Raw genomic sequence first — 14,807 nt, 5'->3', positions numbered from 1 at the left:
ATCTGTAAAATAGTTTTGTTTTGACATTCAGTTTTTATTTGAATTGTGCTTTATTTTTGCCATTTAAAAATATATTTCATTATTCAGTTTAAAACTGATTTTAAGGCATTGTAAATACCACAACATTTGGTAGTTATTCTTTATGATCTATGTTGTAATTTCTTGGTGTGTATTTTACCCATTATACCTTCAATAAATTAAAGTGTCTTCTTTTCTGTTCTAGAAATTGTATTTTTGTAGAGGAGTCAGTAAAATGCCAGAGTTTAACTTTAATTTTAAAATACATGCTATTATTCAATAGCTTTCACATATGAGCTAATTTAAGTGGGAAAAATTGGTTGGATTGAACAAAAAGCCCTTTCTCTTTCCAGATTGCAGCAATTCTCCGGAAACGAAAATTAGAGTATTATTTACACAAACTACTCCCTGAGATCCTACAATCTGCTTCATTTCTGACTGCTAATGGGGCCTTGTATATGGCTTTCTTTTGCATTTTAAGGTTGGTACTCATAATCACCACTGGAGGTTAATACAAATTCCTTTGTTGAAACTATGAAACAAACAGATGTTTATATAAATGTTGTACAGGTCACTGCTTGTATGTTTTTTTCTCTTTCAAATGACATTTATGTATCTCAAAGAAAGTTTATTAAACCAGGAGTTGTGGGCCTCTTGGCTTAGAGATGAAGAAAAACTTCAAATTATTGCTATGATTATATAGCAGAAGTGTTTTGGTGTATTGTGAGCTTTCTGAGGCCTACTATATTTACCAAGTTTTTGATTAGGATATCCTAACTTTTCAATTTCATGGATCAAGAATTCAAAGCAACCATCCATGGTATGGTGAGGTACACACACAGTGACTAGACTTCAAAAAGACTATAAAATGCTCGTGTTTTATGTAAAACGGTAAGTTAAATTTTGGCATATCCTTTTAATGAAACTTATGCTCCTGATTAAATCTTATAATTACTTATGTCACAGGCTTCCTATGACATAGATGCAGTTAGAATTCAGTTTTTAGTGCTGTGACATACCTTAACATGTTTATTAGATATTTACTTCTTATCTTTTTTCCCAGTGATTACTGAAAACCCCAACTAGTGTTTTTCTTGAATCTGTCAAGTTAAAATACTAACTTTACATTATTCTCATATTACTGTTGCCCAGAGTAGTTCTGTAGGTATACATTAATTGCAGTTAAAAAGATAATTTTCAAATGTCTTTTAGAGATTTTCCCTCCTCAAAACATTAATATTTATAAGCTTATATGCAGAAAATAATTGATAAGGTTTATGCTATTGAAAAAATTATGCTTTTAAATTGATTTGAAAATGTGTGTAAGAAACTATCATATGTACTCTGGAAAGTTTCTAATACTTGTTCACATGTTAAAAATAAAGTTATAAGATAATTAGGCTTAAAAATATTACAATAATCATAAATTGCTGTTGTAGCTTATTTCTTTATGTCTGTGAATTTGTTTGGTTAACTTGTGGGCATGCAAAATACCTATAATACTTATACTTAAAATACTTACAGTTACATCTCTGTTCCTCCTGTAACTGACTCATTAAGTTATTTTTCTTGAATTTTGCATTCAGTAACTTCTTACAGCCTTTGTGGATTTTATAGTGGAGGGAGAATCACTTCTAGTTTTCTCGGGCAGAAGGTTTCTGATGTTCATTTTAGAAATACCTATGTTATATATGCTCTATAGGTTTTCTAATTCTTTTAAAGCTAAACTTCAGTTAAAAATACCATTTTATCAGTGATCTTTAATCTATGTGTGTATATATTTACATTTTTTGTTATAATGTGTTTTTTATCCATCAACCAACTTTGTTCAGATTATTTTTTTGCAAGTTTTATGTGCTGCTTCTCCCTTTCTTAGGAACATAGTATCTTCAAAAGGAAAAAACTCTTCCTAACATTCCAAATATCTTTTTTTTGATCTCTTTAAAAACCCAAGCAGCTAATGACCATTTTATAGCATGTGAACACCATGTAATTTTTACTTTCAAGGGACATATTCTAGTAAGTAAAAAATGATATACATCTATATCTATATAAAACTAAAAAATATAAAATACTTTAGTAAGTACTGTAAGAACAAGTTATCAAGGGTTGTAGAAGCAAAGAAGGGGTGACATTTGTTGAATATTTATCATGTGTTAAGAAATAATAGTAGTAATAATTATAACAACAGCTAATGTTTCCGTAGCACTTTCTGTATGTCATACATGATACTAGGAAATAGCTCATGTAGTCCTCATGACAACTCTATGAGATAGGTAATATTATTGTTCCCATTTTATAGATTAGGAAACCGAGAGCATAGAGGGTTTGCATAGTGAGTAATGTTGGATCCAAGGAATGTCTGAATGAATGTGACTGACTAAAGTATTGGAAAGAGAGATACTTACTAGTTTGTTGTAGTAACCAGAGTCGGAGATGGTGAGGGACTTAACTAAGGGAGGAGTAGCAGATTGGAGAGGAATTTGAGAGTTAAATTGCATATGGAAAAATTTAAGGGGATGATTTAATGTGTGGGGAAAGGGAAAAGAAATTAAGGCTGTTTCAAAGTGTCAGACACAAGTGGGTACGTAGTTGTTATTCCCATTAACCTAGGAAAAGAGAGGAGAGAGCAGTTCATGGGGATAGGGGAGAGAGATAATGAGTTTGATTATGGACATGCTGAATTTGAGGTGCCATTTAGGTAGAGGGTGGAGTTTCATAATAACTGAAATAACCAAATAAAAATTTCATATAAACATTCCAAATTTGAATTTCAGGAAGATACTTGGAAAATTCTACTCTTGGAGTCCTGGCTTTGGTGCCGCTTTGCCAGCATCTTATGTGGCCATTCTAATTGAAAGAAAAAGCAGGTAAATTTTTATATATCTACTTATGTAATAGTAGTTTACTAGCTTACTGTCCTTTATCCCAACTAAAATTTTTTTAACTTACTATTTCTTGTAGTCCAGGGATGAGAAATATTTCCACATATGATTTTAGTCTTACAGATATTTGATGGAAAATTTAATTTTGCATTACTATTATCATTTATGTTTATTAAGTCCATTAAAATATAAAGATTGACTTCATAGAATAATAATACCTACTGGTCTTTGTTTACTAAAGAACTAGAGAGTTCTCTAAGGTGCCTAAATAAAACATAGCCTACACAAATCTAATTGAAGATCTTTTCTAATGACAATACCATTATCACACCTAAGAAAATGAACAGTTTTCTCTTAATGTCTACATCTGTAATTTGCTTCAATTCATTGAGTGATCTCTGTTAAGTCAGTTATTGTTTTTAAGGTATCCTCTCATTAAAAAAATATTTTTCGTTTATATAAACCTGAAAGTGTTTCAAGTGACACAGTAAGATTTCTATAAAATGCTACAAACTGTTATGTAAATTATTCAGTCAGGTAAACAGCAGAAGATAAAGCTTTTGCAAAAAGAATTTTTGCCATCTCATTAATAATGATTTTCATTGCTGAGAACTGCTTTGATTCCATCTTTATCCCAGAGAGTCAAAATGGAGTCATGTATTAATCAAGAAAATGGAGTCCTGTGTTAATCAAGATAAGATTATCATCCAGTTTATGAAGATGTTTGCAATAATCACTGATCTCACATTGAGTATAGATAGATCTTATCAGTTAATTAAATATTTACTTAAACTACCTGAGGCAATTTTTAATGCCTTCTTGTGTAACATATGGTGTCTAAACTTTTGGTTCTTTGCTTGTATCATAATACTTTTGGATTATTAAAGTTACTAAAATCATAGGGCTGGTGGATATTATTAGCCCAGCATAATCAAATCAGAATCCCTAGAAAGATAGGTTATCATACCTGAAAGTTTAGTACAGAATAGTACTGTGTATTAAGAGTGTGGATTCTGGAGCTGTACTATCTGGCTTAGGCAACTGGATCTGTCACTTACTGTGTTATATGGCTTATTCCTTACCTGAAAAATGGAGATAGTGGTAATCTGTTCACGTGGTTGTTCAGAGAATTAAATGAATTAATTTATGTAAAAGTCCTTAGAATAGGGCCTGACACATAGTAAATGTTAAGTGTTAAATGTTATTATTGGTTTTTGCTCATTAATGAGAGTTATTCTGGTGATTGCAACTTCCTGATTTATTTAATAATGTGAATACTGGTTTTAGAAATAAGATTCCAAAATACGTAACTCATAAATGAAACTTTAAATATGCTTTAAACCAAGTTTGCTCTGATTTATTTATTTTTAGCACTTGAGTAATAAGAGCATTTTTGAAGTTTTTTGCCTATTTTCAACAGAAAATGTTGAAATTGAACACCTGTGTACCAACCTAGAGTCAATAGTTGCTAACATTTTGCAACTTTTACTTAGTTGTAAGTGATTATATGTATGTGTGGTTATGTGTGTATATGTGTGTTTGTGTATGTGTGTGAACCATTGCAAACATCATGACACTTTACTCCTAAATGCTCGAATATGCGTATTTTCAAATAGGGGTATTTTCCTGTTTAATTATAACATTGTTATCACATGTAAGAAAATCAACAGTCACTCCCTAATACCAGCTAGTCCATAGTGTCCTAAAATGCTTTTATTGCTGTATTTTTTTTAACTAGACTCTAGTGGAAATTATGTATAGTGTTATGTTTCTTTATTTTTTTAAAATTTAGCTTAGTCTCCCTACTCCTTCCCTCTCCCCATGACATTGAGTTATTGATGTGACCAGGCCAGTTGTCTTGAGTATAAAACTTTTCTGATTTTGTCTGAATTTTTTCCTCATAGAATTGTTTAATTGGTTCATTTAACTCATGTATTTCCTGTAAACTGAAGTTCAGTCTAAAACGTGATTACATTTAGATTAAAATTTCTTAGTAAGAATATACTTAATAGATGATGCTAAAGCCATCAGGTCCATAATTCCAGGTGGTTCAAGTTTGAATATGTGATTAAAGTAGTAATCACCAGATCTTTTCAATAAAGCTGTTATTTATTATTTTGGGGAGAATTAGCTGAATAGTTTTCTTGATATTCCATAGTCCTTGCTTTGCTGGAGTGAACCTGAGTTGATCATGATACACAACATGTAGCCAATCCACAAATAGTTGATTGTGTGTGTGTGTGTGTGTGTGTGTGTGTGGTGTGTATTCTTTATTAGGATTGTAATTTACTTCATAAAATACTACACAAGTTTTCCTTATTTTTGTCTTGATTGGGAATACTTTAAGTAGTGATGGAATTTTCTGGGTTTTGAGAATTTTCTTTTGATAAGTGCTTTATTTTTATCTCTTAGATTCTGATATGTAATACTTTCATTACCATCATTTTCTAGAAATTCTGTAATTTTAATTTGTATTTCTCCTTTAATATAAGAATTATTTTGTAGAGAGCTAAAGAAGATAGAATGGCCCCTTTATTATTAATTTCTAGTTTTATTGGGTTCTTATCTGAGAATGTTATTCACAATCTTTTCTCTGTGTGAAACTTTATAAGGTGTTCCTTGTGGCTTAATTTATGCTCAATTTTTGTAACTATGTTTTGAACACTTGGCAAAAAGTGCATTATCTTTTATTGGAAGTTCAAAGGTTGGTAGACAGCTATCAGATCTATGCTATTGAATATGGTTTTAGGTTGTATCTTTAATTTGAGGTGCAATTTCTAGCATTAAAAAGTATGCCCTTTATTTCATTTAATGTATTTTGGATTGAGTTCCAAATGTTTAGTTCTCTTTCATTTTCTTTTTTTGCTTGCATTTGCCGAGTATGTCTTTATCTTCCTGAAATACTTTATATGTCTTTCTTATATGCCACATAAATTTGGGTTATATTTGGAGTGCCAATATGAAAAAAATTGTTTTATTTGAATACCTAAGTTCAGTCCATATACATTTATTTATACAACTAATATATTTGGCTTAGTTCTGCCATATTATTTTATGCTATTTTTATTATGTTTGTCACTATGTGGTCTGCTTTATTATTATCTTTTACTTTCAACTTTGACCTGATTATATAGAGTCATGGAATATTACACAAATACTACATAGAGGCACTTGAAAACTTTTCAGTTTCCCTTCAGTGATAGCATTTTATGTAACTGTGGCATAATATAAAAGCAGGAAATTGACATTATTGTCAGCTAGATTATAGCCCTTATTCATGTTCACCAGTTTTTACATTGACATGTATTGACCATTATAGTATCATACAGAGTAAGTCCTCTGTGCTTGTTCTTCATCCCACCCTCCACCCAACCCCTGGTGACTACTGATCTTTTTACTTTCTATAGTTTTACCTTTTCCAGAATGTCCTATAGTTAAAATCATACAGTATGTTAGCTTTTCAGGTTGACTTCTTTTATTTAGTAATATGCCTTTAAGCTTTGTCCATGTGTTTACATGGCTTGATAGGTCATTCCTTTTTAGCGCTGAATAATATTCCATTGTCTGGATATATAGCTGTCTGTCTTTTGCCCTGCTGCAGGACATGTTGGTTGCTTCCAAGTTTTGGCAGTTACCAGTAAAGCTGCTATAAACATTTATGTGTGCAGGTTTTTGTGTATTTATGCTTTCAACCCCTTTGGATAATTACCAAGGGGTATGATTGCTACATCATATATTACAAGTATGTTTGACTTTGTAAGAAACTGCCAAACTGTTATCCAAAGTGGCTGTACCAGTTTGCATTCCCACCAGCAGTGAATGAGAATTCCTGTTGGTTCACATCCTTGCCAGCATTTAGTGTTGCTAGTGTTCTGCATTCTGGCCATTCTAATAGGAGTGTGGTAGTGTCTCATTGTTTTAGTTTACATTTCCTTGATGGCATGTGTTGTAGAGCATTTCTTCATGTGCTTTTTATTTCATTTTATTATTTTTTTATGTGCTGAATTAATCCATATGTGTCTTTCTAGTAGATTTCCTGTATACAGCATGTACTTGGGTTATGTTTTTTTTTTTTAAATTTTTTTTTTAATGTTTTATTTATTTTTAGGAGAGAGAGACAGCGTGAGCAGGGGAGGGTCAGAGAGAGAGGGAGTCACAGGCTGAAACAGGCTCCAGGCTCTGAGCTGGCAGTCAGCACAGAGCCCGACGCGGGGCTCGAACCCACGAACTGCGAGATCATGACCTAAGCGAAAGTCGGACACTTAACCGACTAAGCCACCCAGGTGCCCCATTGGGTTATGTTTTTTGATCAGCTCTGGTAATGTTTGTGTTTTAATTGGTGTACTGAGACTATTGACATTGAAAGTGATTATTAATGTAGATGATTCATATCTACTATACTTATTAGTCTGTCTTCCCACTTCTTATGCCTTTTGTGGTTTTAACTGAACATTTTATATGGTTCCATTTTTTTCTCCTTTCTTAGTAATCAATTATACTTTTTTTTTAACTTGTTTTCAGTGGTTGCCCTAGTTTTGTAATACGCATTTACAGCTAATCATAGTCTACTTTCAAATGACACTGTAGCCTTTCATAGGTAGTGAGTATACCTTAAGATAATAATATAATCCTAATTCCTTCTTTCTGTCCCTTATATCATTGCTATCATTCAGTTGTATGTAAGTATTCATGAGACACACAAACACACACACACACACACAGACCCCTCATATATATACATAAGCATACAAAATCAATTACATTATTGCTTTGGTTACAGTATTCCACTATTGTACATTGTTACAGTATAATTTTGAATGAACTGTTATCTATTAGAGCAATTAATAATAAGAGAAATAAAATTTTTTATTTAACCTTATTTTTTCTTCAATGTTCCACCTTTCTTTATGTAGATGAGTTTCTTATCTGTACTGTTTTCTTCCTCTTTAGAGAGCATTTAACATTTCTTGCAGAGCAGATCCACTGGCAACAAATATTCTCAATTTTTGTCAGGGTATGGAATTCTAGGCTGTTCCCCCCCGCACCCCCAACACAAAATATTTTACTCCACTCTCTTCTTTGCATGGTTTCTGAGGAGAAGTTGGATGCAGTTATCTTTGTTCCTCTATGTGTAAGGTGTTTTTGTTCCTCTGGCCTCTTTCAGGGTTTTTTCTTTTTGTTTATTTTTCTGTAGTTTTAATAAGGTATGCCTTGATGTACTTGTGTTTGTTTGTTTGTTTGGCATATATGCTGCTTGGTGTTCTTTGAGCTTTCTTGATTTGTGGTTTGGTGTCTAACATTAATTTAGGAAATTTCTCAGTCATTATTGTTTTGAATATTTCTCCTGTTCCATTCTCTCTTTCTGTCCTTTAGCTTTTCCCATCATGTGCATGTTATACCTTTTGTTGTTGTTTCACAGTCCTTGGATGGTCTGTATTTTTTTTCAGTCTTTGTTCTTTTTGTTTTATAGTTTTCAAGGATTCTAGTGATATCTCCTCTAGCTCAGAGATGCTTTCCTCGAGTGTGTCCCATCTACTAATGATTATATCAGAGACACTCTTCATTTCTGCTGTAGTTCATTTTCTTTCTGGTTCTTTCTTAGGAATTTCATCTCTCTGCTTACCTTGCTCATCTGTTTCTATTTGCCATCTATTTGATCCATTAGAGCCCTTAGTATTAATCATTCTTTTATTTTGTTTGTTTATTTAAAAGTAAGCTCCAAACCCATTGTGGGGATTGAACTCATGACCCTGAGATTAAGAGTCATGGTGCTTTACTGATTGAGCCAGGAGAGTGCCCCAGTCATTGTTTTAATATAAATTCCTGGTCTGATAACTCCAGCATCTTTGCCATGTCTGGTTATGATGCTTGCTCTGTCTCTTCAAATTGTGATTTTTGCATTTTGATGTGCCTTGTAATTTTTTTCTTGATAGCTGGGCATGATGTACCAGGTGAAAGCAATTGCTGTAACAGGCTGTTACTAATGTGGTGAGGTGTCGGGGGGAAGGAAACTTCTATAGTCCTGTGGTTAGGCCTCAGTCTCTCAGTGAACCTGTGTCTCTAGACTGTGAACTTTATGTCTTTCTCAGGTTTTCTTCACCTCTTAGGTGGGGCAGGATGGTTAGCATGTGCTGGAGTTGCATACTTTGCTTTCTTCCATGTGCAACTGAGTTAGGTATTTCCCTTCCCCATGTCACTTAGGCTCTTTAATACCCTAGTAGGTTAGGCCCTGGTAAACTAGCTTTTACCAAGGACAGGCCCTGTTAAGAACAGAATGCTAGTGCTTATTTCAAAATGATTCCTCTTTCTTTCCCTCTACTTGGAAGCATAAGGGGCTTTCCCCTTGATATTTACTTAGTTAAGCTCCCAGAGGTAAAATGCACAAAGGTGTGAGGGTCCCTCTATGACTGAGCACCCCTTGAATTTTTTACTCTCACACTTGTCCACACTGAGCTTCCTGCAGTTTATCATGTAGTGTTTCCTAGTCTGGCTTTCATTCCCTCTGAGGTTTCAGCTGGTTTCTGTTCTGGGAGATTGTGATTCTCTATCTGCCTATAGTCTCTTCTTTTTTGGGGGGCAGTAGTTTGTAGGGTGACCTTGCTTCTCTTATGGATCTAAGAAGAATTGTTGAGTTTTCAGTTTCCTCAGCTTTTTTACTTGCTGTTAGGATTAAGTGAGGATTTCCAAGCTCCTTGCACAGAAACTGGAAACCTGGAAGAAGACTTTTTTTTTAGTCCATTTTTACTTTTTTTTGTTTTTCTTTTTTTAATGCTTGCTCTAAGGACTACTTAGGTATCTTTAACTTTAGAGTTTCTTAGTGTTAATATTCCATCATCTTGCAAAATGTAGAACTGTGTTTAGGTCTATCTTGGAGTCTGCTTGCCATATGACCTCTTTTATTTCACTGTCCCCCACCCGCTTTCTTTGGCTGGTGAATAGTCGCTTTCTCTGGCACCAGGGATTCAATTATCCATTCTTTCTCCGTGGATTTGTAATGGCCCTTGTCATATACCAATTTTTAATATATATGTGCATTGTTTATTGCTCAATTCTTTTCTCTTGTTACATTAGTCTAAGTCTTATTTTTTATAATTTTAGGTAAAAAAAAAAACTTTCCTTTGATGATAAGCATGTGTTTAAATACACTAACTCCAAAGTAAAATTGTGCTATTGATATTAAGAACTATAACTTTTTAAGGTACAAAGAGGTTTCCCGGAAGTGAGGTGATAACTTGGATTTTAGTTACTACATTATTTTCTGTTTTCTTTTTGCTTTTGATAATAAACTTTTGTTTTAAAGTTTTCTGCTTTCATTTCTTAAGTGAGCTATTACACTAGTGTTTTATATGTAGACATTAAATTTGTAGGTAGTTATCAATTATAATCTGTTCTGAATATTAATTGGAATAGTCTGACCTAATGAAAATTTTAAATGTAGCTTCTTTGTAAGGACTTTCTTTGCTGAAGTTGCTGAGGAAAAGTTGATCCTTATATTGATGTGATTGTTGAGTAATCGAACCTTTTGTGATGTGTAGCGATTTAGTTCTGTTGTTTATTAGGTGATGCAGTTAATACCTGGAAATAGCTCTCTAGTTCTTTTTTTTTTTTTCTTGACAGTTGTGTGTTGTGTGTGTTTATGTGTGGCAACCACAAATCCTGGTTGAGGCCTAATTAAAAACTTAAAACTTGAAGCTTTTATTTTTTAAATTTAAAAAAATGCTTATTTATTGTTTGTTTTTGAGACAGAGAGAAAGAGAGAGAGAGAGAGAGAGAGGAAGAGAGAGAGAGAATCCCAAGCAGGCTTCATGCTTTCAATGCAGAGCTCTCCTTGGGGCTTGATCCCTCATACTACAAGATCATGACTTGAGTGGAAATCAAGAATTTAACACTTAACTAACTGAGCTACCCTGGAGCCCTGTGACTTATTTTTTAAAAAGCAGGTTTAATAATAATTTTTTGGAGTTCACCTTAAAACATAGAAAAGCAAATTTCTTTGCTTCATCTTTTTATAATTTTTTTTTTAATAGTTTACCTTACTTTAAGCGAGTCTGGTCTGTGTTTATCTGAAATTGTGTAAAAGTTAATGGTCTTATTTGCTTTGAAAAACTATTTTTTACTTACCACCAATTTTAGTAAGATTTCATTAAATGTCATGACTCCTTAATATATTATATATAACTTACAAAGGCTGAAGTTACGTACATCTAGTGCCCAAAGTAAAGTGTATTAATATTATAGTTGTAACTTTAAGGAAAAGGAATTTGTAATTATGCCCTTAATACATGAAGAAAATCAATGGTATGTTGGTGGAGGTAGCTAGCAGTCAGGTTGAAGTGTGAGTCTAGATTCAGGAGAAACATGGTAGTCATAAATAAAATTTGAAGCTTTCTTCGTATAGGTGGTCACTGGGGCTATGAGAGAAGATTAGAGTGTGAAAACCCAGAAGAAATATGAGGTTAGCAGGTGGTAAATAGCAATGTTTAAGGAGTTTTTTGTCCATTGAGATGTGTGTACAGTTCATATTTTTAATAAATCAATAATAGAGTAGAAGATACAGAATATGGAGGATTAGCAGTGTCAAATTTTAGTGGCAGCCCTAACTTTTAAATCTCTAGAACTTTATTTAATAGTGAAGTCATTACTCTGAGATTTTACATTCTGTACTCAATTGTGTAATCAGTTTTCCAAAAAACATTTAATGAGGTAAGAGCATAGAGTATGGTTATACACATACACATATATATGATGGACATACATAAGTACGGATATATAAATAAAGATCTGTCTGTCTTCATAGGTATTTTTTCATCTATATTGGTTTGACTTTCTTCCTTCCTACTTTTCTTTGCCTCTCCAACCCATCCACCCATCTATTTATCCATCTGTCTTTCCCAGTCTTCTTCCCTCTCTTTACAGAATTAAGCATGCTTTGCCAGCTAGTTCCTGACACCTCCTAAGAGGGCAATTTACTTAAATCTTAATCGTATCACTGTGGGATTCTGAGAAAACTTTGAAGTTGTTTCCAGGGTTGCTTAAAAAATTTGTGCCACAAAGAACTGTGATCATAGTAACTCAGTGGGAAGCATTGGTAACATCTAGTTTATCCCTAGGTGGGCTGTTAAGAACTAGTCTTCTCTTTCAGTTTCTAGGAAGTGCTTTGTTTGTGGTTCAGAAAGTTGCTCTGATGGGTTTTGTTTTGTAGAATTGCTATGGAATTTGCTTTGATATTTAGTATTAGTTTAGATAAGTTAAAACTGCAGGGTGCTCAAACATGACATGGATTAAAATATCAAATATCGCACATTTATTCTAAATCTACTCATGGGTTGAATTGTTAGATTACACTGTTGTAGTTATGAAACTCCTAAGCAGATATGACCAAAATGAGAACTCTTTAATATGTGAATAAAATACTATGACTTTGTTTTATAGATTCTTAGCATCTTCATGTTTTAGTGCCATGTTATCTTTACAGGAAGAAAATTAAATTACCTTGCAGTCTTCTGAAAAGATTACTTTGTATTATCTGCTGTATATAATAGAATATGATCATAGACTCTTGCTCTTTATTCATTCTTATACTTTAAGGCAGTACTTTTATACTGTTCTAAAACATTCTGACAGATGAAAATTTATTGTATCTTGAAGACTTTCTGAGATCATTAAATAGTATCTCGTAGTAAGCTATTACAATTGTTAGGGACTTTGACTTTGCTTTTCTTTAATCTATAATATTCCATTTTTTGTAGAACACAAACACACACACACACACACACATAGAGGGAGAGAGAGAGAAGGAATATATAAACATTTAGAATCTAGAAGTTATACCATGCCTACTATATTCCCTAATAGCCTTAGTTATGAAATGTGTTACAGTGTCATTCAAAAGTTTCAGAAGGTTAGCCAAAGAATATGTGCATTAAGGTTTCCAGAAAAAGAAAAGATGATTATCCATCTAATTAGATACAATAATGTTGTTTAAAGATAGGAAAATTTGGAATTTAATGGAATGTGAGGATACCTTTTAATTTACTGAGGTGTTAAGGAAATATAGTTATTTTAATGTTTTCCTGCAGGAATAATGATACTGTTATTACACAGAATTCTTAAACAGTGATTCTTAATACCTTTTTTAGGTAGTACCCCTTGATGTGCACACCCCCCTTAAATTTGCATTTAAGTTGAAGACATTCACCCCTTCTTGTATCAAAAAAAATTATTTGTGGCTCACTGAGTTTCATCTATCTTCCAATCTGGTGATTCTCAGAAGAATGGAAGTAAAGTATCACAATCTCCTGGGAAAATTTGAAAGTTACTGTTTTTCTAGGCCCTAGCTCTTCCTATTCAGGCCTAGGTCACCTTTTGTTCTTATTGGCACTTCCTCCTTCCCCATTACTGTTGTAATAGTATCTTATTATGAAGATTTTATTTTATTATTATTATTTTTAATGTTTATTATTATTTTTTATTTTTGAGAGAGAAAGAGCGCATGCATGTGGGGAGGGGCACCCAGGATGCAAAGTGCAAGGCTTGAACTCACAAACCATGAGAAGATGACCTGAGCTGAAGTCAGATGCTTAACCCACTGACTGAGCCACCCAGGCGCCCCTGTTTTAGCAGTATTTTAATAGGTAACTTGGTTTCCAGAGAGAATTTACTCAACTAAGAAGGGAGTGACTTGTTTGTCTTCAGATCTTGGCTAGGTATAGTCAAGTGTTTAATAGACTGTTTCTTGTGATACTCAGCATCCCTGGAGAAGTGATAAAATAAATCAATATTCTTTTATTCTGTACCTACCAAATTGAAACGGGAACTGAGGTTAAAGAGGCCAGATTGGGGAAACCTATCACAAGGAGTCTGCTTTTAATACAGCATATCATGCCCTTCAGAGATACTGTCTTTTCATTCTTGAGGCTATTAGTTCTGGGTTGGAATTCAGCTAAAGCTGGGAAGGAGGTGCTCTTTCTTATTATTTAGGAACAATAAATTGAAACCTAAGACCAGAATAGAATTTCATCTAATAACACTACGTCCGCTGCTTTTACCCAGTAGTAAGAGTGTGTCAGGGTTTTATTCATTCTGAAAGCACAGAAGCCTCTTAGGTTACTGTGTGAAATAAAGTCAATGAGTTGCAGAATTTAAAGGCAAGTTAGTAATGAACAGATTTTCTGCCATAGAAGCAGTGCTTTGGAAAGAACATGAAACTGATGTCTAATTCCAGCTTGTCTCTGTGCTACTTTTATATTTTTAAGGAAACCACTTAAATTTTCTGATTCTTGGTTTTCAATAGAGAAAGGATAATAGTGTCTATACACTTTGTAAGATTCCGAAGAGGATAAAATTTGCTTTCAAATATTTATTATACCTTGCAGATTGTTAAATTTTATGCAAATGTGAATTATCTGATAATATCTTTGCTTGCTAATAAATTGATATCACTGATTTTTCCTCCTGTCTAGTGGCTATCCTTTGTGATTATGTTTCTGTAACATACTATATGTTTCTACTATATTCCTAGTAGGCTTGGTTCCTAGTAACACTTTCCGTAACCATTTGTTTAGTGCCTGTTAGATATGCCAGGTACTTTTGCGGGCATGTGAAAATGTGAAGGTAAACAAGATAATCTTTGCCTGCTAGTTAAAGATAAACAGTTCTAGTATCAGGTAGATAATTTGTTGAATTTTAGAGATGGAATTAGATTAGTGGAACAAATGCAGTAGTTCTCTTCATAAGGAAATGTATGATTGGGTACTACCACTGAAATTTCAGATATACTTTTATTTTGGTTTTGTAATTAAGTGTATTTTTTTTCATATGTAACCAGCTTTGGGTAAGAATTGGTATCACTTGAGAAGGATTAATTTTTCCATAGCGACTCTTGGATGTTGATGTCACCCTAAT

The 14,807-nt window shown here is 33.2% G+C and overlaps 1 protein-coding gene across 1 annotated transcript in view; it reads left to right on the top strand.

Moving 5' to 3' along the window:
• TMEM135 (transmembrane protein 135) overlaps window positions 1-14,807 on the top strand; it is a 234,669-nt gene that overhangs the window by 21,515 nt on the left and 198,347 nt on the right. The window contains exons 2-3 of the mRNA XM_077778976.1: window positions 372-499; window positions 2,796-2,888. Coding sequence (XP_077635102.1) covers window positions 372-499; window positions 2,796-2,888 — 221 coding nt within the window. The remainder of the gene's footprint in view (window positions 1-371; window positions 500-2,795; window positions 2,889-14,807) is intronic.

Source organism: Crocuta crocuta, unplaced genomic scaffold (assembly GCF_008692635.1).
Source record: "Crocuta crocuta isolate KB4526 unplaced genomic scaffold, BGI_CrCroc_1.0 scaffold148, whole genome shotgun sequence".
In the NCBI taxonomy this organism is placed as follows: domain Eukaryota; kingdom Metazoa; phylum Chordata; class Mammalia; order Carnivora; family Hyaenidae; genus Crocuta; species Crocuta crocuta.
Note: the sequence above shows the minus strand (reverse complement) of the source record. Positions and strands in the feature narration are given on the sequence as shown.